Source organism: Phycodurus eques, chromosome 14, assembly GCF_024500275.1.
Source record: "Phycodurus eques isolate BA_2022a chromosome 14, UOR_Pequ_1.1, whole genome shotgun sequence".
NCBI lineage: Eukaryota > Metazoa > Chordata > Actinopteri > Syngnathiformes > Syngnathidae > Phycodurus > Phycodurus eques.
Genome location: NC_084538.1, coordinates 11,555,067 through 11,581,273, shown reverse-complemented (window position 1 = coordinate 11,581,273; position 26,207 = coordinate 11,555,067). Strand labels below are relative to the sequence as shown.

The 26,207-nt window shown below is 40.8% G+C and overlaps 1 protein-coding gene across 4 annotated transcripts in view; it reads left to right on the top strand.

Annotated features, from left to right (window-relative positions):
• The first annotated feature begins 5,938 nt into the window (after positions 1 to 5,938).
• impg1b (interphotoreceptor matrix proteoglycan 1b) overlaps positions 5,939 to 26,207 on the top strand; it is a 33,035-nt gene continuing 12,766 nt past the window's right edge. For 2 of the 4 annotated variants that reach the window (XM_061696768.1, XM_061696771.1), the window contains exons 1-12: positions 5,939 to 6,369; positions 13,083 to 13,301; positions 14,927 to 15,093; positions 15,918 to 15,946; positions 16,361 to 16,395; positions 16,493 to 16,539; positions 16,612 to 16,761; positions 18,736 to 18,794; positions 19,204 to 19,388; positions 19,468 to 19,848; positions 20,012 to 21,525; positions 22,416 to 22,505. In XM_061696768.1, coding sequence (XP_061552752.1) covers positions 6,300 to 6,369; positions 13,083 to 13,301; positions 14,927 to 15,093; positions 15,918 to 15,946; positions 16,361 to 16,395; positions 16,493 to 16,539; positions 16,612 to 16,761; positions 18,736 to 18,794; positions 19,204 to 19,388; positions 19,468 to 19,848; positions 20,012 to 21,525; positions 22,416 to 22,505 — 2,946 coding nt within the window. In that variant the 5' untranslated portion in view covers positions 5,939 to 6,299. The remainder of the gene's footprint in view (positions 6,370 to 13,082; positions 13,302 to 14,926; positions 15,094 to 15,917; positions 15,947 to 16,360; positions 16,396 to 16,492; positions 16,540 to 16,611; positions 16,762 to 18,735; positions 18,795 to 19,203; positions 19,389 to 19,467; positions 19,849 to 20,011; positions 21,526 to 22,415; positions 22,506 to 26,207) is intronic. The other 2 variants (XM_061696769.1, XM_061696770.1) reach the window with 2 other exon arrangements.

Below are 26,207 nucleotides of genomic sequence, written 5' to 3'. Positions count from 1 at the left end.
AAAAAATAAAAAAAAAAATAAAATAATATATATTTTTTTAATTGGAAAAACATTTGAAAAAAATTGAAAGATTGGATGAATAGATGAATCTGTGGGTGCCGAACCGCGAATATACGGGGTTGCACTGTATAATGATGAGTCACAAAGGGAGTTTGTTGGGCACATCAAAATGATAAAGACATTTCATTTTAGTTTGTATTTTTGTGGTTGTTTTGAATAAAACTGACATGTTTTGAATATTACAATATCATCGCATATGCCCTAACCGACTTGAAATTAATAGACCTTTGACTCATTGAAAAACTTATTTCTAGCCCTTCAAGATTTGTATTTGAATAGGCTACTCCTGCTCTAATCCACAAATATACCACAAACTATGATTGCAAAACATTTTAATAGCATTTCAAATGCTTACAAACATATTCAAACACAACTGTACTGGTGCCCCTTAAAATACAGTACAATAACCAGTTTACAGGTTAACATACAGAAACAATGTACAATACCTGTGCATAAACATTAAGAATAGAGCTATGCAGGGTTGCTACAGCATCTTTCTATCTATCTATCTATCTGAGTCTTCCGAGAAGTGTACTTGAGAATGGTGTGCTTGTTTACGTTTATGTACTTACTGTATTTGGCATATCAAGTCTGCACTAAGTAGTTCATTTAATCTAGCTTCAACTACACTAATATTGAACTTCTTAGTTCATGTTGATGACATCATTCTGTTACCTGTGTGGCGTATATTACCAAGTAATGGGTACAGTTAAGCTAATGCTCTTTTTGTATTGTGGATAAGTGATATTCCTGCCACTTGGCAGCTCCTGAAAGTAACTAAAAAAGTTACTTGTAATCTAACTTCGTTACGTTTAAGATCAAGTAATCAGGCAAGTAAGTATGTTACTTTTTCAAGGTAACTGGGGCAACACTGAAATATAGTAGTGCAGTCTGGAGCAAAAAAATGAACATTTGACTGATAGCAAAGCAAAGGAGTTACAGTACATCGATGGTCCCGGCGCTCCTGAAGGATGGAGCCACAGCAAACACTGGCACTACCATATTTATCCCACTGTCAATCACAAATCTAACTCTCTGTTAGGCGGAGTTTCAGCCTTCTGCTTTCCGCTACAGAGGTTTGGTTGAGTGGACAACTACTTAGATGTTTATTTGGCGTGTTTACAGCTCACGGTAACCACTCATTGTTTCAACGAAAGAGATGATACAATACAATAATGACTGAATTTGGGGACAGTATGTTGTCATGAAAATAAATGAATAATTTCAAAATCGCGAATAGGCAAATTTTCCGTGAATAACAGAGGATGGTTCCAGAAAAATAAATAAATCTGTGAATAGGTGAAAACGCAAATGCAGAACCACCAATATGTGGAGGTCCACTGTACTGTGATCATCCCTATACTATTAATGACATCATGCTGCTTTAAGTGTTGTTAACACAATTAAATGATTTATAACTTTGCAAATGCTGACAGAATGTGTTAATAATGGTGAAGCGCGTCTAAACCCCAACACCTAACCTTGATATTTATTTATCAGACATAGATTGATATTTGTCATACGTGAACTGCTTTCCTAAAGGTCCCAAATTATATAATAAATATTTTTTTCTGTTTACAGGCAACATCGTAATGTAATGAGAAATATAGAAAAAAATATTTTGCAGCAACATGGAGTAAAAAAAAAAAAAAAAAAACTAGAAAACTAGAAAAAAAAACTAAAAAATAGACAAGAATGTCATTTGTCCATCCATTTTCCATAGTGATGGTTCGTTAGTTAGTAGTTAGTAAATTAAACAGCATTCAGCAAGTCATTTTTGTTTTTTCTTTACAACAGCGTAATGTAATAAGAAATAAGTTTTTTTATGAAAGCTTAAAAAAAAAGTTTTTTCATAAATTACATAAATAATCCGCCGGCACGACTGGTTAGAACATCTGCCTCACAGTTCTGGGGACCGGGGTTCAAATCCCGGCCCCGTCTGTGGAGAGTTTGCATGTTCTCTCCGGTGCCTGGGTGGGTTTTCTCCGAGCACTCCGGTTTCCTCCTACATCCCAAAAACATGCATGGTCGGTTAATTGAAGACTCTGAATTCCCCATAGGTGTGAATGTGAGTGCGAATAGGTTGTTTGTTTCTATGTGCCCTGCGATTGGCTAGTGACCGGTTCAGAGTGTACCTCGCCTCTCGCCCGAAGATAGCTTGGATAGGCTCCAGCAGCCCGCGACCCTAGTGAGGATAAGCGGTAAAGAAAGAAATAGAATGAAATAGATAAATAATCCCAAATATTTAGACATTTCGCACATGTCTAATAGAAATGGAAAAGGTGGGCACAGGTGGAGACAGGCTTCAGCAAAGAGACGTGGAATGTGGGATGAATTTCAGAGACTGTGGAAGCTTCAATTGGACGGAAGTGTGATTGATGATCTCGGTAATGGGGAAGGGACCAATGAAACACGGCGGGAGTTTCCAAGACTCTGTCTGAAGTGGGAGGTCGTGAGAAGAAACCCAGACAGATTGGTCCACCTTGTATTCGGGTGTCAGTAGCGATGACTGTGATGTTCTTCAAGGGAGCAGGAGAAAATGAGAATGTCATCCAAATGGACAAAAACAAACTGGTTCAACATATCACGGAGGAAGCGGCTCAGAAAATGGATGGATGGATGGATGGATATCATTGAGACCACGGTAGTCGATACATGGGAGAAGAGTGGTGTCTGTCTTTTCAACAAAAAAGAAGCCGGCCCCTACTGGAGAAGAGGAAGGTCGTATGAGTCCGGAAGCCAGAGAGTCATGGATATCGTCCTCCTTTGCCTTTTTCTCAGGTCGGGAAAAGTTGTAGAGACGGCTGGAAGGAAGAGGGGCCCCCGGCAGCAGATAAATTGCGCAGTCATACGGGCGGTGGGGTGGGTAGAGAAATGGCCAGGTCTTTGCTGAACACCGGAGAGAGATCATGGTATTCTTCAGGGACTCGGGAGAGGTCAACGGGCGTGGAAGAGGGTGGTGATTTATCAGGGGGCGGTATAGCTGAGAGCAGGCAGCGTGAGTGGCAGTGATGGCCCCATCCGGTGATGGCTAAGTGTGTCCAGGCGCTGGTGGGGTTGTGTTTTTTCAGCCAGGGAATTCCGAGGACTAATTGGGTATCAGGGGAAGGGATAACAAAAAGTGAGATGTTCTCACGGTGATTACCCGAAATGAGCAAGGTGAATGGCTGGTGGGTAACAGGGGAGATGATTCGGCCATCCAGGGCTGTGACTTTCTTCGGGGACGGAAGTGGTTGGAGAGGGATTTGGAGCTGGTGAATTGCTTCATGAATGAAGTTGTCATCGGCACCGGAATCTATAAGGGCAGTAAGGAGGTTCGTGACATATGCTACTTTGGAACGTTCGGTGGGATAACTGTACGGTTGGAGACTGAATAAGAGTGAGCAATTAAGAATAAACTGGCTACATGCCCCTAGGCCCCCGGAGTAGGGCTCGGGCGGAGGGACATGAGGTTCTTTGTACAGGAAGCGGGGTGGCTCGGAGGCTGCGTGCTCGGGAGGAGTACTTACAGGGGGTTGAATGGATTGCATCTTTTGGGAAAGGAGGGAGACATGTTGCGAAAGGGAGTGTTTCGGTGATTTCTTGCAGGTTTTTGTCCTGTCGTCCAATGTGGGCGCCTTGGAGGGTTAGTGCGTTCTTCAGAGCCTCCGGAGTTGCCGGGTCTATAGTGGCCTAAGTATTCTGTCACGTATGGGGAGTAGCTGGATCCGAGAGCAGGCGGAGGCAGATGTAAAATGATGAACAGTTTATTGAGGAAAGGCTATGGAGGTGGTCCTGGATGCGTTGGCAGGCGGCGGCGGCGTGGACAGGTGCCAGGCAGTGGACAGAACAGGCGGCTTGGTGGCAGGAGTGACGAGTGTCAGGAACACAGGGGAGCACTGGGAATGAGGAGACACAAGAGTTAACAAGGGAAGCGAGGAACAGTATAGCTTACTTGACATAAGGTGGGCCATGGTGCCGCTAGGAGAGGCTGCAATACTTAGGTGAGGATTTCCAGGAACAGCCAGGCTTATATACACCGGTGGTGATGAGGCTGATTGAAGACAGGTGCTGAAAACAGAGAGGGGAGGGGAGAGAGAGAGAGGACACTTAGCGCCCTCCTGGCTCCAATAATGGAACTGCAGGGCAGTATATGACACTACTACTACTATTGCTACTACAACTACTACTAATGCAATTGATGAACATAAACAATAAGGTAAAGAATAAAATTATTTGCCTGTTTGTATTTTATGGTTTAATCTCCACATCATAAGAAATCTGTATACAATACAAATATGAAAAGAAATACACTTTAACTCTAAAATGAAGGCTATTTAAAAACTATTTTATGGACAATCTTTGGGCTGAAAGCTAGAGGAAAGCTGTAAAAAGTGAAAAAGAGATAACATTACACCAAAAAAATGCAATACACCGTTAATACTGTTTTGTAATTTTCTGTATTTAGTTTTTAGTTATATTGTTTCTTTTATTTATTTATTTAGGTTATTTTAGGTATGGGGTTAGCACTTTTATCTCACAGTTGAGATATTCTGGGGTGTATCGCAATATTTACGGGTACTCCAGCTTCTCCCCGCATTCAAATTTAATGACAATAACATACGTGTTAGTTTAATTGAAGATTCAAAATTGTCTGTAGTTAAGAATGTGAGTGTAAATGGTAGCTCGTTTATATTTGCCCTGCGATTGGCTGCGGACGAGTTCACGGTGTACTTCGTTTCTCAAGCAGAGTCACCTGGGTTAGGTTCCAGCTCACGTGCGACAAGCTCCGAAAATGGCGAGACACACACATCCAGACTTACAAGTAATATAATAAAACATGCACGTACAAACAGTCCTGCACGCGCGCACACACATACTCGCCACACTATTGAATATTGCTTCACAATGTGTCACGCATCAGCCTTTGCTGGTTCCAAATTGAGATTAGTGTGTCAGAAAAGTGCCAGGAGGGATCAGGCTGCTCTTGAAGAGGCTTATTTACAGCAGCAATTTGTTAGCAACTAACATGAGCGGCTAATCCTCTTCACAGCAGGAGATGAGGGGAGGGCGGAGACTTGCCACACGGAGACTTCCCGCCCTGATACGCCCCAACGACAGCCGAGGCCGCACGCCAACACGTTTGTGTCGCTCTACCAAAACCGAAACTGTGGCTGGAGAGCGATGACGTTCCACATTGTTGTTGTCTGTCATTTAGCCTGTGACATGACAGAACACCTAGACAAGAAAAGTAGTTTCGCAAAGGGATGACGGATGGATGGATCTATTTCACTGAACACCGATAAAAGCATGTAGACTGGGAAGTTTCACTTTTTGGTATTATGAGAGGGGACATTCATTCATTCATTCATAAATTAGAGGGAATCCACAGCAAATATTTGGAAATGAAGAAGCCTTTTGGTTTAAAGGTTGAACGTCTTCAACAAATAAGAACAATCCAGTGGCTGTTAGCGATAACAGATGCTAGCATGTTGTTTTAAAGGGGACTGGCACAGAGAAAGGATGAAAACAGCAATAAGAAAAGACAGCAATGGTAATAACACCTAAAGTGGAGAGAAAGGAGCCTACAAAAAGAGATAACCATTAGCTTCAAGTAGGAAAGTGCAAGAATCTGTTTTAAATGGACTTCATCCAGCAGAGGTTCCAGCATGCAACACCTTGTAGCTCACACGGTCTTCTAAGCCACACGTTTGGTTGTGTAAGGAGCGGGAGTAAAGCTCATTGTGTGCGTGCATAAAGAGAGGCCTTCTGTCCTACTTTGCTCCGCAGTTTGTCTCAGCAGGACCAGGGGACAGGCCGGAGTGGGCAGCGCCATTGAGCAGGTTGTTTGGAACTGGCCCAAACGTGTGCTCAGCTGGCAGTGCTCGCTCGTGTCCAGAAGGTGGCTAACGGGATGAGGCCGGCCGGCCACGTGGCGGATTACGAGCAGCGAGAAGAAGGTAAAGAGATTAGACCCGAAACGGAATCTGCTGTTTTAACCTCATCACGGTTGCCGCTCTGACGGGAAGCGGCCTGAACTCGAGCCTGGATTCCGAGCGTGCCCCACCCCGTCTCTCCTCTTTCCCCCCTTTTGTTGCCTCTGCTCGTCCATCCATGCGGCCGCAGCTCCCGTCCACCGGGATCCGACCGCGGCACCCAGAAACGTAGACCACAACTTGAACGGCACTAATGAGGACACTTATACACACTCTGCAAGAGAAGACATCCTGGAGATCTACCCCCTCGGAAATTAACCCACCATGTTTTTTAAATTGGGACTATTCTTCTTCATTTGGTGTCTGCTCGGCCTCCAAGCAAGCCAACTTAAAGGTAAGACTGCCTCAAAGAGTACGTTTGCTCGTTTTTGGCAAATAGTTTGCATCGTTTTCAGAGGAAGGTGTGAACATTCAGTACCTACACAATCTAATGAATCTAGTTGATCAAACCATTCAGTCTTTACATAGACATTCATGTTTTGATAGCGAGAGGTAGGGATCCATCTCCCATGGTGTCAGAAGTGGGATCCATTGGATGACTGGTAATTGATCATTCTGATTTTCCTGCCAAGATAGCGAAAACCACCTTAAATTTTGCAGTTTTATTACCTTTGGTAAGTTCGATTTGAGTGTGAGTCATTGTGAGCCAGTCTAAACTGTAAATCAGCGATGAAAGTTAATGGAGAGTTTCTGCTAATAATGAAAGATAAAAAGAGAAATAAAATGTGAGGAAAGAAAATTATATTATACTGGTGTATGACAATAAAATAAGGGGAATAGCCTTGTAATGCAATATGATACATTTCTGTCTTTACAATTTAAAAATGATTTTATTTTGTTACTATGCAATGCAATAATGTTCTTATTGCGGTTGTATATTGCAGTAGTTTAGAACTTTACTGCATTGAATCGAGAGTTGTTTTTCATATTTAGGATTGTGGCACTATAACGATAAAGTGCCTTTGTTGTGCTCATCAGACTCACTCAGTAATCCTGAAAATGTAGTAGAAATAATAAAACACTGAAGCTTTATTTTAAGTGGCCAAACATTTTCAAATATACCAGCACAAAGATAATTCTCTTAACATGTTTTCCCTTCATTATATACCATTTATATACATGAAAATGCTGTGACAGAATAATATCATTGCAAAATAAAACTCTTACTCTTATGTATGGAAATTTTCATCATATTGTTGATGTTGTCAAGCTTAACATGTCCACTCTGTCATCGTGAAATGTCAATTGATATCAAAACCTTTCAGAAATGCAAAATATATTCTTAAACAGTACATAGCCAGCTTGCTAACAGAATCATGTTGCTAAGTGAAAGGCTACCATTAAAGGCAAACATTAGCCAAAAATTGTCAGCAAGCTCACATATTTTGCTGTTTGCGTATACATTGTCTGCTCTGAGTTAATTTATAAAAGAGTGGGAGCTTGACCAATATGCATTTCTAACAGCATAACATCTACGTAATACCATGAAAATGAAGTTTAATGGAAAAGCTAAACTTCATGTCGAATGCCCTTCCTGACGCAACCCACCCATTTTTATCCGGGCTTGGGAGTGGCAATGGCTGAGAATTGGTGCACTATATTGTTTTTATTTATTTTATCTTTAAGTAACATTTTTATGATTGTAAGTAAGTAACATTCTTATGATTGTTAATAACAAAATACATAAAAAGCATTTAATTATAAGTGCCTTTTAAAACAACTTTCCAGCACAGGTTAAACAAAAACAACAGATAAAATATGAAAAATAAATGAAAAATGATAATTAAGTAGAACATGTCAATATAAAAAGATGGAGTGCACATTTTTATTTCATTACAGGGGAGGAGCAAAATATCAGAACTGTCATAGTGTAATGCAGTGAAGTTGCACATCAGTGCAAACTACAATCACAATAATAATTCACTAAATAATGCCAATCAATGCTGAGCAAAAGGCAGAATATTTGATACCGCTCATGTGTTGAGAGGTTGCAGGTGTACCTAATGTTTTGGGCAGTGGTATTTACTAGCACGATCAAGGGCCAACACTGCGGAATGAAATTAGAACATTTTTAATTACAGCACAAAAGCTAGTTGAAGCACACAAGTTTTCTGCATGAACAAAACAAGTGGCTCTGTGTGCGTAGATAGTAAAATGTGATAACATCTAGTGTCTTGATTGGTGTGATGTGCCCGCTTGAGCTCATTATGCCAAAGGAAACAAAAACCATTCTGTTCCCGGCGTCACAGGACGCTAATCTTTTTTGGCTTGTAACTCCGCCAGGCGGCCTCGTGTGCCTGCGTCCGCCATTAAGGCCTCCCATCCCTCCTCCCCACTCTCATCCCCGTGGCTGAGCATGTGCACAACAAAACAATAACAACAAAAAAACACCCTCATTTGAAGGTTGTCTTATCAAAAAAGAAAAAAATCATGCAAGACCACCTTTAATGCTAATACTTCGTCAAATTAGCGTGTTTTGCCTGGAGCCAAAAGACAGGGGCTGGTAGCCCAGATGAGAATCCATCCATAATTTTTCATTACATTTTTCTAGAATTTTTGTTCTTATTAGGGCTGCGGATGAGCTGAAGCATGTCCAAGCTGACTTGAGGTGAGAGTTGAGGCATATAATATAAATGAATACAAATTCAATAAATGTGCAGGTCGGGTCTAACATTCCCCATTGTGACTGCAGCCACAAATAAATAAATGGAACTCCACACAGAGATGTTCCAACAGAGATTCAAGCCCCGATCACCTGACTCTGATACTGACAACCACACCGCACTGAATGTCATATCTATTATGATATTTTTTCTTTAAAAAAAAAAAAAGCCTAAAAACTGTTTTTGTAGAAAACAAAATGTAAAGAAAAAGTAGCCAGAACAGAAGAAAAAAAAAATCATGATTTTGTGAAAAGAAGTTGTAATGATATGAGGGAAAACATTTTTTTTCTTTAAAATAAAAATCTACCGCTTACAAAAACAAAAATGCTTATGTTTTAGTTGAAGGGTACTGCTTTGAAAGTGCTTCATGATTAAATATGATTTGATTACTGTGTAGGGTAGCCGAGCCCACAGATTCAACCCCACAAATGCTCCCTTACAACAAGCACAAAAGTGTGACCTGTGGCATCCCCTGATAATGATTCTTTGAAAATTCTTGGCTTGAAACCATTTCTGATCTGGATTTGTGAGCGCGTGTTTGTGCAAGGCAATGTACTCACCATTGTCCATTGCCTTTCATACATGATGTCAAGGACGTCAATAATACAATACACCGTGCTCATGTACTGCAAAGACATGGGGGGGGGGGGGGGGGGGGGAAGAATTGAATGAAGAGACAAAATGGGCATCAACAAAAGTTTAGTTCATTGGCCAATGTTCCCTCACACGGCATGTCAGAGGTGCACTATTCACTTTCCCAATGACATGCCGCTGCTCATTCACGTGGAAATCTGAAGGACGTGCTTTGGAGTGTCGATCTTCAAGGCTGACGTAGGGGGAAAACACACCCACGCAGCATCCTTTCTCTCTAAGTCACATTGGGAAAATTTTTATCGGCTTTCCTTTTCACCCGATGAATTAGCAGAATGATGCTTGAGAAAAATATTGTCAGAATCAGAATCATCTTTGTGACCTTGTGTCCATCACGTCATGTCAGAACTCTGCACAAACCTTAGGCAGCCTTAGTTTAAAAAAAAAATCGTTTTACATATTTTAGCAGTGCTGTGAGCCTGTGATCACATACAGTACAAAAAAACATTGCCAGTGTGCATTGAATGCAATTGAATGCAATCAGAAAACAAACAAATATCTACACAAAAAACAAAAATTACACATACTGTAGTTGCTGTATATTTGTACTGTATATATTCCTAAGAATCTGCATGACAAAGTGAACTAGTGTCTAACAAATAGACACAATGAAGACCAGTCCACGGTATACCTCGCCTCTCACACAAAGTCAGTTTGGCTACGCGGCAGCTCAACCGCGACCCTAATGAGGATAGGCGCAATAGGAAATGGATAAATGAATGGATGGAGGAAGGCAAAATACCAACTGAACAAATTGAACCTTGAACGCTCAGGTTGCAGGTCGGATTTATAAACAATTTGTCCGTTAGAAAATGATGGAAATAATATATATAATATTATAATAATCTATTCCAGGTTCAAACCTTGGACATCATAAAGCCTTTAATAATGTCATAAGAAGGACAAAAAATTACTCGGATATTAATATAAAAACAAATAAACAAAAATTAAAACAATGCATCCCATGAAACAGTGGCCACTATAAAGCCTTTAATAACTAGATGTTACAGACATTTTTAATGGAATATTTGCATTTTCTCAAATGATATAGTTTTAAATTTAATGCTCCATCATTTCATGCACCTCGGTGTCACATCCTTAACAGTTAATAACTATTATTAAAAATGGACATTGAAATGGACATTGAAATCAGAATCAGCTTTACTGGCCAAGTATGTTACAAGACACACAAGGAATTTGTCTAATCTGTTCTAGGGTCAAACTCTCGCACCATAATAAATGTAAAGGCATTTTCGGTCGTTGTTTTCACACTAGTCTAAAACAAGTCTATTCATCAATTTTAGGCCGATATGCAACATTTTGAGTAATAAGTTAACCACTGCAAATTTTGAAGTGTAAAAACAAGAAAACAATAGTGCTAGTGGATTTTTTAAAATACTGTTAATAGTAAAACAAAAACAACAATCTACCTGAACTTTACACAAGTTACAATGTGTATTGCTGGATTTATTAAATCCTGTATCGGTCTGTTTCCTAGAGCTGTGTCCAGTCTAATGTCAAAGTGAATTTTGTGTAGAAGACCATTAAAACAACAAAGCTAGTGTTCATCTCAGACGTTTGCACAACACAATCTGAGTGCTCTGTGCTCCACACTGTTTGTCCACTGTCTCCACATGAGCGTGCATGAGTCCATCTCGCTTGCCAGATTCTAAAGAGGATCACGTTGCAGAATTGATCTCTCGTTTTATTTTCCTCCTCCAAAACAACAAAGAACAACAACACAAAAATCTTTCGTTTTCTGCAAGCTTGTTTGGTAATCCATAGGAGGCCCGTTTGTTATATGGGTCTGATGACTTCCTGTCTGTGTTTGGGGGCTCATAAATCCTGGCTTATTGTCTTAAGGATCACTCTGAGGCCACCTGGCATCACAATGAAGGCTTTTCTTCTCAAACAGCTCGGGTGCAATACCGACAACTTGTGCACTGGCTTGTGTAACAGTGGCGAATTAGCTTCTGCTCGTACTCGCCGTGCGAGCTGAGGTCTACTGTACGTGGGCACGTGTCGCACCTCGTCCGTGCCCACATGTTGGTGTTATGCGTCATATTTGTTGATCTTCATAATCTCTCTTGGGCACTGGTTGTTCATGTAATCCAACCGTATGCTGTCGACTGGTTATTCCAGTGACATTTGACATTCATCATAATGATTGACATGTTTCTGGCCAGCGAAGAAGTACTACTGGTAATGACTGACAATTACAGCAGTAATGACTGACAATTACAGCAGCTGATGACAAGAATTGTGTTGTAGAACTGCTATTGAAGGTGCGGCCTCAAGACATCTTAATTTGTATCCTTATCAGCATAATGTTAGTAATTTGGCCAATGAAGCGTTAATGACACATGACTATTGTTGTTTGGGATTGACAATGAGTTCTGTCAAAGACCACGCAATAACGTGTTGAAGAAATGCTGATGAATGTGGGGACAAAAGAAACATTTGGAATCAGAATCAGATGTTTGTTTTATTTGTCATTTGTGGAAGCACCGCATTGGAAGACAGTAATAAACAAAATAGAACGCGCAAGAGCAGCAATAAAACTTGGAAGGAGAAAACATGGCCGCTTGTGGAAAAGGCTAATAATCGCCTTACAGAAGGATACATTACCATACAGAATAAATTACCAAAGAGAACAAAAATTATTCCCAGGCTTACAACACCTGCAAGATACAGTGCCAGACAATAGACAAATCATTTGTATTTCATTGTGAGTTGTTCTGGCTACGCACGACACAGTGGAAGAAACTCTCAGCAAAACGAGAGGTGGATCATTTAATAGAATGGGAACGTTTGCCTGAAGGGAGAAAAACAAAAAGGCTGCCAGCAGGAAGACCTGTAGGGTTATTTACGATACTTAAGGCATGAGACCAAAGCCTGGCACAGTATGTATCATTCAGTTCGGGCAGATCGATGCCGGACGTTCTGCGTGCGAGGAGCACAACTCTGTCAAGGGATTTCTTCATTTACAGTGCAGCTACCAGACCACACGATGATTGAGCTAGACAGGATGCTCTCAATTACGCATCAATGCGCTTTGCAAAATATGACGATTCAGATTGCGTTCCTTCAGTCTACGTAGGAAAAAAAGCCATTGTGGCTTTATAACAATGATTACTTGTGTTTAAGTAACGGTTAACAGCGAAAAACTAAAAATTACTCACCATCTTGATCTCAGTGACGGGATGTTGAGGGGCAGAACAATCAGGTAATCAAGTACAGGAAGCGAAAAAGCATTCGTATTCAGACTGATAAAATACTGAGTGAAGTGTACAGTAGACTGGTCAATGAAGAGTGAATGCCATAGCTAACCAATAACTAGTGCTGCCTTGAGTGACTGACAATTGGACCAGCCAATGATGGTCTCCACAGTAAAAGACCATGCAAGGTGATCAGTGGCGGTAAAGTGTGTGGTCACACAGGACAGCACGGCTGATGGCATGATGGCTTGAATGCACTTAATGACTGGAGGTTTTACAGCTTTTTTTCAATTGGGGGGTTGTGGGGTTCCAGATGGAAGTCTTCCAACCTCGAAATTCTTTGTCTATTTGGGCACCTCTTAACAACGTTTGGGAAAATGTATAGGGGGACATCTGTTGTTGCCCACCAAACCACATTTGGATGCCCCCACCCCTTTGTATGCTACTGGTAAAAAGTGCTACATAAATTATATGTATTATAGAATTACAAATATTTCTGTCCCTCCTCCTTTCAGACATCCAGGATCATGGTATTTCTGGACTCAGGGATGTGAGGTACCGGCACTTTTTAGAAGCCTCTAGAACAACTAAATACAACAGTCACAAAGTAAGAGCCAGCGAGGATGGATATCGGAGGAAGAGGTCGACCATTCTCATGACTGGTGTCAAAGTATGTCCCCAGGAGTCCGTGAAAGCTGTCATCGGCAGCCATCGAGCGTACTACAAGCTCCGAGGTATATGTGGTCATTTTTTTCCTTTTTTTTGAAAAATTAATTTATTATTTTTCATTTTATTTCATGTATTTATTTTGAACATTATATTTGTCATTAAAATTTATTGTGTAAATTGGTGTTGTTTTCCTTTTGGTCAGTGTTGCCTTTCACCTCTTGATCTTTAGAAAACCTTTGAATAACCAATCATCTTGCAGATTGCCCTACCGAGCTGTGTCCCTGCCCTGTGTGTTCTTGTTTTGCTTCAAGAAGGTTGCTGCCAGGCGGCACGGTGGCCGACTGGTTAGAGCGTCAGCCTCACAGTTCTGAAGACCCTGGTTCAATCCCCGGCCCCGCCTGTGTGGAGTTTGCATGTTCTCCCCGTGCCTGCGTGGGTTTATCTCCGGGCACTCTGGTTTCCTCCCACATCCCAAAAACATGCATGAATTGGAGACTCTAAATTGCCCGTAGGCATGACTGTGAGTACAAATGGTTGTTTGTTCCTATGTGCCCTGCGATTGGCTGGCAACCAGTTCAGGGTGTACCCTGCCTCCTGCCCGATGACAGCTGGGATAGGCTCCAGCACGCCCGCGACCCTAGTGAGGAGAAGCGGCTCAGAAAATGGATGGATGGATGGAGGTTGCTGCCAAAAGTCAGCCTTGTCTTTTAGTTGAGTCGTTTTTGTCAAGATGTGCTCGCACTTTTCACCAAAAATCTTTAAAAAAAAAAAAATCTTATATTTAAGAAGAATACAGATTGTTAGCTTCTGTGTCGTGCCTGTCTGATCCCAACGCATATATGTACATTCCGCCCATCAATGTTCCCATACAAACAGCTGCAAGTGCTGTACTAAAACAAGAAGAAAGATGACTTTGGCGTTGTGGCCATTATTGCTGCATGCAGAAATGAATTTGCCAGAGAATAAAGATGGTGTTGGACAATTTGGACCATGTAGGCACAAAAAGACTCCATCGTGTTTGGGATATTTATATTGATAAAGATATGCAAATGCAGCAAATTAAAAACATGAAGAAGTCGAACTTTATAGAATTGGACCAACTACTTTTAGTATATTATTTATATTATTATATTTTGTTTGGAGTTATGCTCAAGCACTTTTAGGAGGAGTTCCAGTCTGTTCTGTGGATTTACAGATGTATAATTACATTAATGAATATATGAATAATGATCAGAATGCAATAATTAATCCAAAGTAATTAATTCTCCCTTTTCTCATAAAATTTATGCATATTGCACATAATGTTTCGGTGCTACAATTTTCTCACGAAGAAAACTGTAAGAAGATATGAGATTATTTCATAATCACACATTTACAATTGATACTGAATGCCAATAAAGGTTGGAAAATAGACCTGTGCAATCAAGTTAAAATAAATCATGGTCTTATGGGCAACAATTCCTTTAGAAGTATAAAAAGTGTGCACGTCCGCAAAAAATATTATTTTTTTAAATCAGCTTTTTAGTTTCTTACAGCATTCAGTATTTTAGGATTGAAGTGGCACCTTGCAATCTTATTTACCCAATTGTCCTTGCAAGAGTGCTCCTAATCGGTCAATTGTCCGAAAATGGTCCCCTTCTGCCCGCCCCACAAATTTTCACCAGAATTTATGTCTGGGCTTTCTTTTCAGTTTGTCAGGAAGCCATTTGGGAGGCCTTTCGTATCTTCCTGGACAGAGTACCAAAGACAGAGGAGTACCGATCGTGGGTTTACACCTGCCAACATGAAAACCTCTGCATGGACGACCTGGCTCAGAATTTCAGTAGTTCTCAGGAGCATCTGGACATGGTGGCCCGAGTGAGTGCTACTTTACTTTACTTACTGTAAAAAATAAAAAAGTTAATACTATACAGTCACATTTTTCATTAATACACAATTTTGCCAAAAGTAATTGCTCACCTGCCTTGACTCGCATATGAATTTAGGTGATATCCCATTCTTAATCCATAGGATTTAATATGACATCAGTCCACCCTTTGCAGCTATAACATATTAAACTCTTGTGAGAAGGCTTTCAACGTTTAGGAGTGAATTTATTGGAATCTATGACCATTTTTCCAGGAACATATTTGTGAGATTATACACCGATGTTGGACGAGAAGCCCTGGTTCTCAGTCTACGCTCTAATTCATCCAAAAGTGTTCAATAGGGTTGAGGTCAGGATTGTGCATGCCAAGTCAAGAAATGTCACATAAAATTCTCTCATCCGTGTCTTTATGAACCTTGATTTGTGCACTGATGCACAGTCATGTTGGAACAGGAAGGGGCCATCTCCAAACTGTTCCCACAAAGTTGGAAATGTCCAAAATCTCTTGCTAAACTGAAGCATTCAGAGTTCCTTTCACTGGAGCTCAGGGGCTAATATTTTTACATGCATTTTATTTTTCCTTCTTGTTTTTGATAAAAACAAATAAAACAAAACTTTGCCTGTTACAATTATTTTTTAAATGTTCTATTAGATCCTAATGAATTGCAAATGTGTTGAACTTAAATGTTAAGTACAACTGAACTGCACTTAAGGGGTGATTTTCTCATGTACCCCTACAGGGAGCTTGCACACCATTAGTGGTACACATACCACACTTTGAGAATCAGTGATCAAACGTTTGTTTGTCTTTCAGAGAGTGGCCGAGCAGGCTGAACTTGAAGGGTACGTGCATGTTCATCTTCTTAAGTACCTTTTTTGTTTGTGTTTGTTGTCATTTATTTAAGGTTACTTTTATGTTTCGGTATGTACATTGACCAAGTAAGACTGATGCATTTAGTTTTTTTAAAGTACAGTTTTCTCTGATGTTATAAGAATACATGTACTGTATCTTGTTGGTTGTGTCATCAAATGTTTTATACCTTAACCCATACATTTCAATACTTATTAAATAATAAAAAATGTAACATCCAAACTATTGTTGTACATTATGGAGTAAGATGTCTTATTTAAAAAAATGTGAAGCATGTGGTGTCCATTTTAATTTAAGTTTATATTACCAAATATGTTTTTTTGCTTAATATTTTGCTTTTGTAAAATGTTCATGTTCTAATGACTATTATCTTGTCGTTTTACCAGTGTGGTAATGGAAACACCAGAACCGGGAGTGGAATGTGAGTTAAAAAGAAGTGAGCTGATGACTTACCAATAAGTGTTTTTAACATTGGTTGACTAACTGTATGTTAACTTGCATATTTAATTTGGTCTCAGGTACCTGGACCCCAGCGGTTATTCTCATTCCAACAGAAGATGATATGGTATTAAAACCATTTCAGCTTTATTTTTTAAATGAAAACAGTTTCTCTCAATAACAACTTCATCTTTGCCAGATAAAAGAGGAGCCAAACTTGATAAAAGACAACTACGGGGAGTACATTGTGGAGTTCAATGCCACCATTGTGGAGCCATCATACATCGAGCTGATGCATGACCCCCAGGCAGCTGATGCTGATGACATCACTGGAGAAATAACCGAAAAGGTACGATCTCATGAGGGATCCACAGATTTTGAAAACTTTAGTCTACCTATTAAACTATTTGGATAAATTTGATTCTTGCAAGAAGCATAGAATTGTCCAAACTATCAAACAGTTGCAGTCTGACCTAAATAAATGTCACTTGATCTTCAGGCTATATTGGCCTTGCTTTGTAGACTGTAGCTACTGTATGACCTGGACTGAAACCAAGTAGCTATTTTCCCTTACAGCCACAACGGGATGGCTGAGTGTGTCCACTTTACTCTTGGCCCAAACACATTCATGAATCTATGTCCACAGGTGGTCCTGTGGCCTGCAAGCCAGAAGGTTAGGTGTCGGGCTAATTATGTGAATAAGTACTCCAGTGTCACCTGATACTCTCACTGGTGAGCGAAGGATACCATCTTTGACATGATTTAATACCCTATCAATTCAGATTTTTAGCCTTTGGCAGTGCAGCGCTTCGGGTGGACTGTAAACTCATTGATGTATTTGGGCCACACATCTCTTGGCAAGCCCAGCGTTGCTATGGAAATGGAAGCAATCAATTAGAGGCACTGACACGGTAGTGATAGTTCCATGCTGGGAGTTCAGATTTGGGGGAGGGGTTAGGGGAAGTAGGGGAGTTGGATTATCGGCATTTCTGCAAAGAAGTGTTTTTAATTGGGTTTTAAATCAGTGGAGTGATTTAGAGCTGGAAGATGTTGTCTTGATTGGGGCAGCAATGTCAAAGGCAATGTCATCCCTGAGTTGCTGTGTTTGGTCCCAGTGATAGGGGTCAGAAGGTTTATATCAGATGGTGGTGTGTTGGGGTGTCACATTGGAGGAACTCCTTGAGGTATTGGCGAACAAGCTTATATGAGCCTGTGCTGTACAAAGAGCAAATGAATATGTTGGAAGATGCTTTTAATGTGTTCTGGGATTTGACGGTACTACATTTCAGTTAGGTACTTTATTTGTCATAGGGACAGTAAAATTAGTTGTCATTATTTAACCCATCCATGAGGATTAGTGGGCATAATCCAGATTTTGTGTCAGCATCAGCACCTTGTTTAATGGCTGGAAGTGAACGCTAGCCGTTATTAGTTGTGCCCAACAATTGACTGGCCACCGGTCCAGGGTGTACCCCACCTCTCGCCCATAGTCAGATGGAAAAGACTTCCTGTTACCCGCGACCCTAATGACTACAAGCACATTAGAAAATGGATGATTGTTTAGTTTAATCAAAGGGGGACAGATATTAGCAGTTATGATTTTAGTGGAGCTGGAAATCTGTGGATCATCAGTATCATAGTCCATAAGAAATGTCCAAGGGGAAGCATAGAGTTGAAGATCAGAGGGGGGCCAAGAACTGAAGTTTATGGACACTGTGAGTAACTGAGGCTGAGGAAGATGTGCAATTACTGATGGAAAGTTAAATCTATCCAAGATATAGGATCAGTTAGTCAGATTAAACATGATTAAGTTTTATCCATCCATCCATCCATTTTCTGAGCTGCTTATCCTGACAAGGGTCACGAGAGTGCTGGAGCCTATCCCAGCTGTCATCGGGCAGGAGGCCGGGTACACCCTAAACTGGTCTCCAGCCAATCGCAGGGCGCATATAAACAAACAACCATTCGCACTGACAGTCACACCTACGGGCAATTTAGAGTCTTCAATTAACCTACCATGCATGTTTTTGGGGTGCGGGAGGAAACCGGAGTGCCCGGAGAAAACCCACGCAGGCACGGGGAGAACATGCAAACTCCACACAGGCGGGGCCGGGTATTGAACCCCGGTCCTCAGAACAGTGAGGCGTCTGTGGCACAGTGGACGACTGGTTAGAGCTTCTGCTCTAAGAGCTTCTGCTCTAACCAGTCGTCGACTGTGCCGCTGACTAAGTTTTAAATTTATGAAAACAATAGTACGGAGAAACTTTTTAAAACATATCTAGTTGGATTGTATTTGAGTTTATGCCTCTTCTTCTTTTGGTAGATGCTTCATGCGCTTAAAAAAATTCCAGGATTCAAAGAAATTCGCATGTTGGGATTCAGGTGAGTTTATCGTGGTTTTATTAAAAGTTAAATAGTATCAAGCTTGCATTGTAACTAATGATTAGTACAAAAACACAGTGAATATAACAGAATTGGTGCACACATACAGTATGATATTTGTTCCCGAAATACACTTCGTAGGGGTTTGTTGAATTGTCAATGTAGCCCATTATCCCAAAACAGTCTGTCACCTTCCCGTGGTATGGTATGGTATGGTATTGGAGCAATTTATTGTCAGATCTCAATGTGTGGAACATACAGAGGGCCAAAATTACTTTTCTAAGAGGCAACTGCTACAAAAACACTTTAAAAAACAAACAACAAACAAACAAAAAAACTTAAAACATCCATTCATACATGCTCTTTTTTGTATGAAGTTTGTGGCTTTGTGACTTGTTGTGTGCATCAGCTCAGAGGATGTGATTGTGCACTATGCTGCGGTCTTTGATGGAAACACTGAGCTCAGTGATGACCCAGAGACTCCAGACGGGCAGACGAATATGAATGCTCCTAAACTGAGGCACATGATAGTGAAAGCTTTCCAAAAAGAGCCATCGCTTCTGCTGGACATCCGGAATCTAACCTTTCAAGCTGGTGAGCACAATTTTCACATTGTTCAAGCAGAGCTGCTGAAGAAAAAGTTTAATCTATTTTTTTATGTGTTTCTTCTCAGTAACAACAGCTTACCCAGATGCAGAGCTCAGCATGTACACCACTGGGAGCGGGGATGTCATCAAGGTTATGGAAGAGGACAGCACCTCAAAGTTCTTCCCCACAGTGGCAGCAACCGAAAATACCTTTGAAAGTACCAAAATCCAACCTCAAATACACACCGCTGTGCCTTCCGAACTGACCACCCTCCCAGAATCCACCTTTGCACCCACAGCCCTCAATGAGGCGCCAGTGGCAGCAGCAGTGGAGGAAGCGTCTGCAGGTGATCCGTCAGGGGAGATGAGTGATGTACCCCCTCCAACTCCAGCACCAGAAGCTATCCTAGAGCAGGAACAAGAGGTGGCGGTGAAGGACACAGGTCCATTGGAAATTAACAGTGGAGGTAAGCCTTTAATCAGTTTATTTGAATTTTTTTCATTTTAACCATGTGTATTTCAACACATGAAATACACATGGTTAAAAAAGCCAGAATTAGCCAGAAGGCTAAGTTAATAATTTCTCTTAGGGTAAACACTAAATTAAAGTCTTTTTTTTCCTTTTGCTAGAATCTGAAGGGGCAGACACAGGAGAGAATGATTACTTAACCTCGTCACCACCAGACTCCCATTCTGAAATAGTGATCATTGATGAAGCTCACCTCTCTGGCACAGAATCTGCATTGCTGTTTCATGAGGATGCAATTATAGGCATGGAACCAGAGCTCGACATGCAGCCCATATCGTCACCTGCAGACAAAGGCGATTCCCCCATAGAAGTCACAAATGAATTATCAAGCATTGCCTCCACCAACGCCCCAACCGAAGTCTCCAGTGGAGCCAACAGCAACTCTCCCAATGAAGTTTCTATTGAAGTACTCAGCAAAATCCTTAATGAAGCCCCCAGCGAGGCCTCCAACAAAGTTTCTAATGAAGTCTTTAGTGAAACTCCCAGCGACATCCCTACCAAGAGCTCCAGTAAAGACCCTAGTGATGTTCCTAGTGTTGTCCCCAACAAGGTCTCCAGTGAAGCCCCGAGTGAAGCCTTCATCAAGCTCCCCAGCATAGTCCATGACAAAGTCTCCACTGAAGTACCCAGTGAATCCCCCATGGAAGTCCCCAGTGCAGTCCCTATCAATGTGCCCAACAAGGTCTCCAGTGAAGCTCCTAGTGATCTCAGCACCAAGGTCCCCAGTGAAGCCTCCGGCGAGACCCCTAGGGAGGTTCACGACAAAGTCTCCATTGAAGCCCCCGATGAAGTAATTAGTGAAGCTCCAGGTGATGTCTCCACAGAATCCACCAGGGAAGCCCCCAGCATTGTCCCCAGTGCAGCCTCCATTGAAGTCCCCAGTGAAGGCCCCAGTGAATCATCCAGCAATGTGCCCACTGAAGTCTTCAGCGAGGCCCACAGCGGGCCCCAAGTCGAAGTCTCCAACAATGTCGCCACGGGAGAGCCCATCATTACCCACAACAAAGCTACCAGTGAAGCTCCCAGCAAGGACCACAGTAAAGCCACCAACGCAGTGTCCAGTGAAGCCCCCAACATTGTCCCCACTGAACTTCCTAGTGAAGTCTCCAGCAAAGTCTCAAGTGAAGGTCCCATCGAGGTCTACATCCAAGTCTCCAACCCAGTCCCAACAGAAACCCCCAGCATTGTCTCCAGTGAAGCCACCAGTGAAGTATTCAGTGAGACCCCTGGGGAATCCCCCAGCCCAGGCCCCAGTGAAGGAGAAGGAGCTGATTCTAGTGGAGGACACAACGGTGTCACCCCAGCCTTGGCGGACCTTCCTTCAGAAAACTCCAACATCCAAGACGATGTAGAGCCGAAACAGGGTGGGACAGAACTGACTGAGCCTCTGGAGATGGAAAGCAGTAGTGTTAGATACCCTTCAGAGGCTGACGAGCGGTCCACAGCTGCCCCAGCCTCAAAACAAGCCAGCACTCCCATAATGGCTGCGGTGCAGCAGAGCAGAGAGTTGGTGGTTTTCTTTAGCTTGAGGGTGACAAACATGATGTTTTCTGATGACCTGTTCAACAAGACCTCCCCAGAATATAGATCACTGGAGAATACCTTTCTTGAGCTGGTAGGTACACAAGCTTTTGTGCTGGATGTAATATTGATGCATACTACCTTTTGGTATTTTCTTTTATGAACACATCAGTGTGATGAAAATGTTTATTTACTATTTGACGAGGTCATTGGAGCTTAATATAGACTTTGTGAGGATGCACTTTGTAGCAAGCCTTATCCTCACAGCTGCCAATCGAACCAAACATATCGTAAGACATTTCAATTTTTTCCTCAAATTATATATATATACTGTAGATTTCTTTTATAAAAGTTGCAAAGTATGATATGGTGGTGTTGTTAAGCAATGGCCAAATTCCTAATAGTGTGCTGTTGCCACCAAATTATATAACTATTGAGCACTGGACCGTAACAGTGATTTACAGTAGGAAAAAAGGCACAAAACTCAATAAGAAACTTGTTTGTTTTCATTTTGTCTTTTTACTTCGTGGCTGCCCCTACAGTTGTGAAGTACACCTACTTTTTCTACGGTGTTGAAATGCAAATTGACTGTGGCAATCATTTATTTGCTGACAAAGACCCAGTCCAGAGCTGAAAGAAACTAAAGAAGCCAAGCCAATGAATGTACATGCTAAACACTAACAAAACTTACATAAACATTGTGTGATCATGTTAGCATGCATATCAAAGTACCGCCACAACTCCTGACAGTGACGTTAGCACAGACACTAGCGCTAATACAATAGGAGCAGTGTCCTGGCTGGTTCAAAATATTTTAGACTACTACTGCAGATGACTTGGGGTCGGTTCTGTCTTGTCATCTCATTACAAGCCAGCGTTTCAGCACAAATGACTTAATAACTCTTATTTTAAGGTCAAAGGATTACTTAGTTCAAGTCAAGTGTTGGAATGAACAAGGTCTTCATATAATTGTGTTTCACTCAGACTCAACATTCTGGGCCTAGAAAGCTGCCAAATCCTGGAGCATCCAGTAAATCTGGGCCTAGGAGACAGACGACTTTAGCCTCCATACCGGTATTTTTCTTCCATATTGGAACTCACATGTGTGACGTCTCAGAGAGAGCGCAAACCTTTCTACCTAACACACCTTTCCTAACTCAGTATGACAAATTAAAGGCACACTAACACACTTTTCACCGTAGAGATCACTGTAGCTGCTGACATTTTTTTTTTTATCTAGCTTTGGTTCGTCCTGAGTGTGTTGGTGTTTTTCTTTTTCTTTTTTTTTGCCTTAATTCTGTCTTCAGCATATAGAAACATGTTTGATCAACGGTCTCTGTTATATGTAATATAAATATATGTATATATGTTTTAATCAAAATCATCTCTAATCCTCATTATTTGGCATGCTACATTGTGATTTTTAACCTGTGTGCAAATGAGAATGAACAAGAAATGTGAAAGCATGCTGATTTTTCATAATTCGCAAATATTCATTCAAGCTCCAAACCAAATAGGGGGCAGCACACATTTTGTTGCAAGACAAAATAATGAGAAATAATCACAAAATTTATGTTACAAAATAAACTTTTAAAAAGATTATTGAGGCTAATAATCTCTACAGATCATGCATTTTAAAAACCGTATGTATACATCAATACAAATGAATTTAACTTGCTATGCTGGCTTTTTAGCCTAAACATAGCTAACCCATTTTTCATCAATCTGGGAGATCAAATGAGCAGAATTTAGACTTAAATGGCTCAATATCTTATATGAAATAAAGCTATTTTTTTGCAGTTGAATTTCACTATAATGCAGTACAGTATGATTTATTTGTTTTTGTTTTTGCAGGGGGTGGAGTGAAACGTGCTCAGATTTGTTCCAGTGTATCATAACATTGATGTGTTGGGGCCTTATTAATAATAAGGAGTCATGTTCTTGCGATAGATTAGTAGGATTTTGTGAAAATAGTAATGCACTGTAATTCCAATAATGTCAATTTGTGCATTCAGTGCAAAATCGTAATCTTTTTATTAATAAATTGTTTGATTCCTATTCCTAAGACCATAACCATTTTCAAAAGATGGCTAAAATACAGCACTGCTTGTCCGCCATTTGGAGTAAGTCAGACATTACTAGCATTCAGTCATTCATCTTCCGTTCCGCTTATCCTCACTAGGGTCGCGGGCGTGCTGGAGCCTATCCCAGCTATCTTCGGGCGAGAGTGGTGGGGTACACCCTGATCTGGTTGCCAGCCAATCGCAGGGCACATATAAACAAACAACCATTCGCACTCACATTCACACTTTATTTATTTAACAATTTAGAGTCTTCCCTTAATAGATGTTTTTGGTATGTGGGAGGAAATCAGAGTGCCCGGAGAAAACCCACCTCGGCACGGGGAGAACATGCAAACTCCACACAGGCGGGGCCGGGATTTGAACCACGGTCCTTACAACTATGAAGCAGATGTGCTAACCAGTCGCTCACCGTACCGCCATTACAACCATATTTCCTTAAATAGTGTCCGTTCCTTTAATAGCATATTTTTCTATAATATTTTTTAAACTCCATGACATAGATCTGCATCTCCATCTGTAGTTGAGTAATGCCACTATTAGTAGAAATACATTATTAATATTGAATAGTTGTTATAGAAAAGAAATTGGTGCTTGAGATTTAGTACTATTATTATTATTATTATGGTTATTATAATAACCATTAGGAGTGAGGGTTCCCATCCTTTATATGTTTTGGGGTGCTAAAGGTGTGTTGTTTGTTGGTGTTTGGGGTTGCAAACCGGCCCACGCACTGTAGTCTGAATCACGAGACCTTGGCTTGCCTTAGTCATTGTGGAGGTTTGTCATTTGTGCATGCTAAGAAGCTTTCTGTTATTCAGGTCAGTTCCTGCCCTACACACATACTGTGTACACACACACACACACACACACACACACACACACACACACATTACAAGCTGCTTTTGTGCCATGTGTGGACATCTGCATGCATGTTGGCACACTCTACCCCATGAGTGCTTGTTTAGATATGAAGACAAACATGATGTAAGTTCTAATGTAAATAAAGGTGAACAATTGTTACTGGTTGAGGCTTTTGGCTGGTGGAGCATTTGTTGAGTCACTCATGTGGGAGAACATACAGGACTTTATATCTATAGTAATCAGCACTACCAGAGAGCGTAAACCTCTGAGGGCCACACAATCCGATTTGTTTGAATTGGGTAACAATACTACTCCGTAACTGTAAAGATGCGTCATTGACTCATACAAGTTAAGGAAGGCTTATGCAAAATCATTTTTGTGACTCCTTTCTGTCATGTTCAAGTATGATAGCAAATGTAAGTAGAGTCTTTATTGACGAAGGCATGATGGGATGGTGAGTTTCCTTATGAATCTCACTTTTTGACATTCTCAACTGTCATAAACGTAAAAAGAAGTTAACTGCAGCTAAATGTAAAAACAACAACAAAACACTCTTAAATGAATAATAATGAAGACATAATACAAGTATGAATCACACCATTTCAAGCATCTCACTGTTTAATGTTCTTGTCAAACAAGTGTAGAGACGTTAATCTAAGAGGTAAAACTGTTCATAGTCACTGTTCTTAGCAAAATATAAAAACAATAAAACTCCTAATTAGGAAGGCATAATGTTGAAGGGAGTGGTATCGCTTAATGCATTTTACTTCTTCATATTCTTACTTCTAATACATGTGTAAAAAGGCGTTAACCTGTAAAAACCTAAATTTGATGTAAAATTTTATGATGATTTAAAGCTTTTCTTTCTCCCCAAGAATTCAACCGAATTTTGAATTGTATGACCTCAGGTGTATTGGACTTTAGAGGCTCCATTGTTTGAGGGGTTTACCATTTTGTCAAGGTGTGCGAATGCAAAGGAGCAGAAATAATGCATGTAATCGAAGTTGTTTTTCAGTCTGAGGTGAGCCTTTAGGCCTTGCAGCTGATTACTTCTCAAAACACTGTCGGTTTACTCTTAGTTTCTCTCTGAAATGAATTGATCTTGTTGACAATGTTGATTTATTTTGAAACAGATAAGCAATGCCATTCCTGAATGTCTGACATCATATTATCAAATTGTCAAAGGAAATGATAAGAATTCATGAACAAATGTGAAAAAAAAAAATGCCTCTCCATCTCCAATCTTTAATGGTTGCCCAAACAAAGGTTTGTGCAGTTCTCCTCATCATTCCTTGCTTACTGGAAGTACAAACCATAATGTGGTCAGACGATTGAGATGGTAAGTATTTACTGTCTTTAATCAGTAATAGCCCATTAGACTAGTCCTTTAAGTGGGCTATTTGGAAAAAGAAGGAAACATTTGAATGTGACATAAAACAGCCCATTTAAATGGTTTTGCCAGACCCCCATTAGTGATGCTGCACACCCAGTTTGACATGTATAGATCTGTATAAATGAAGCTTTTTTTTTTTTTTTTTTTAACTCCTCCATTACTATACTCCCGTACCTACTGGTTTGTGAAGCAACCACTAAAAACTGGACATGGAGGTTGGAATGACTCATGGACAATGATACAATTTTTGAATAGCAGGTTCCTATTCGTTGTAACGTTTGGCCTTGTGACAACAGAGAAGAGATGTTTCACTGGGAACCAGTAGATACAAGCAGTAGTAGTTTCTCCTGCCTAGATGGCCATGCGCCTGTAGTGGGGTTTTGCGATAAAACGACCACTTCGATCTTACGCACGTGAGGCTGCAGAGGCAATGATTGC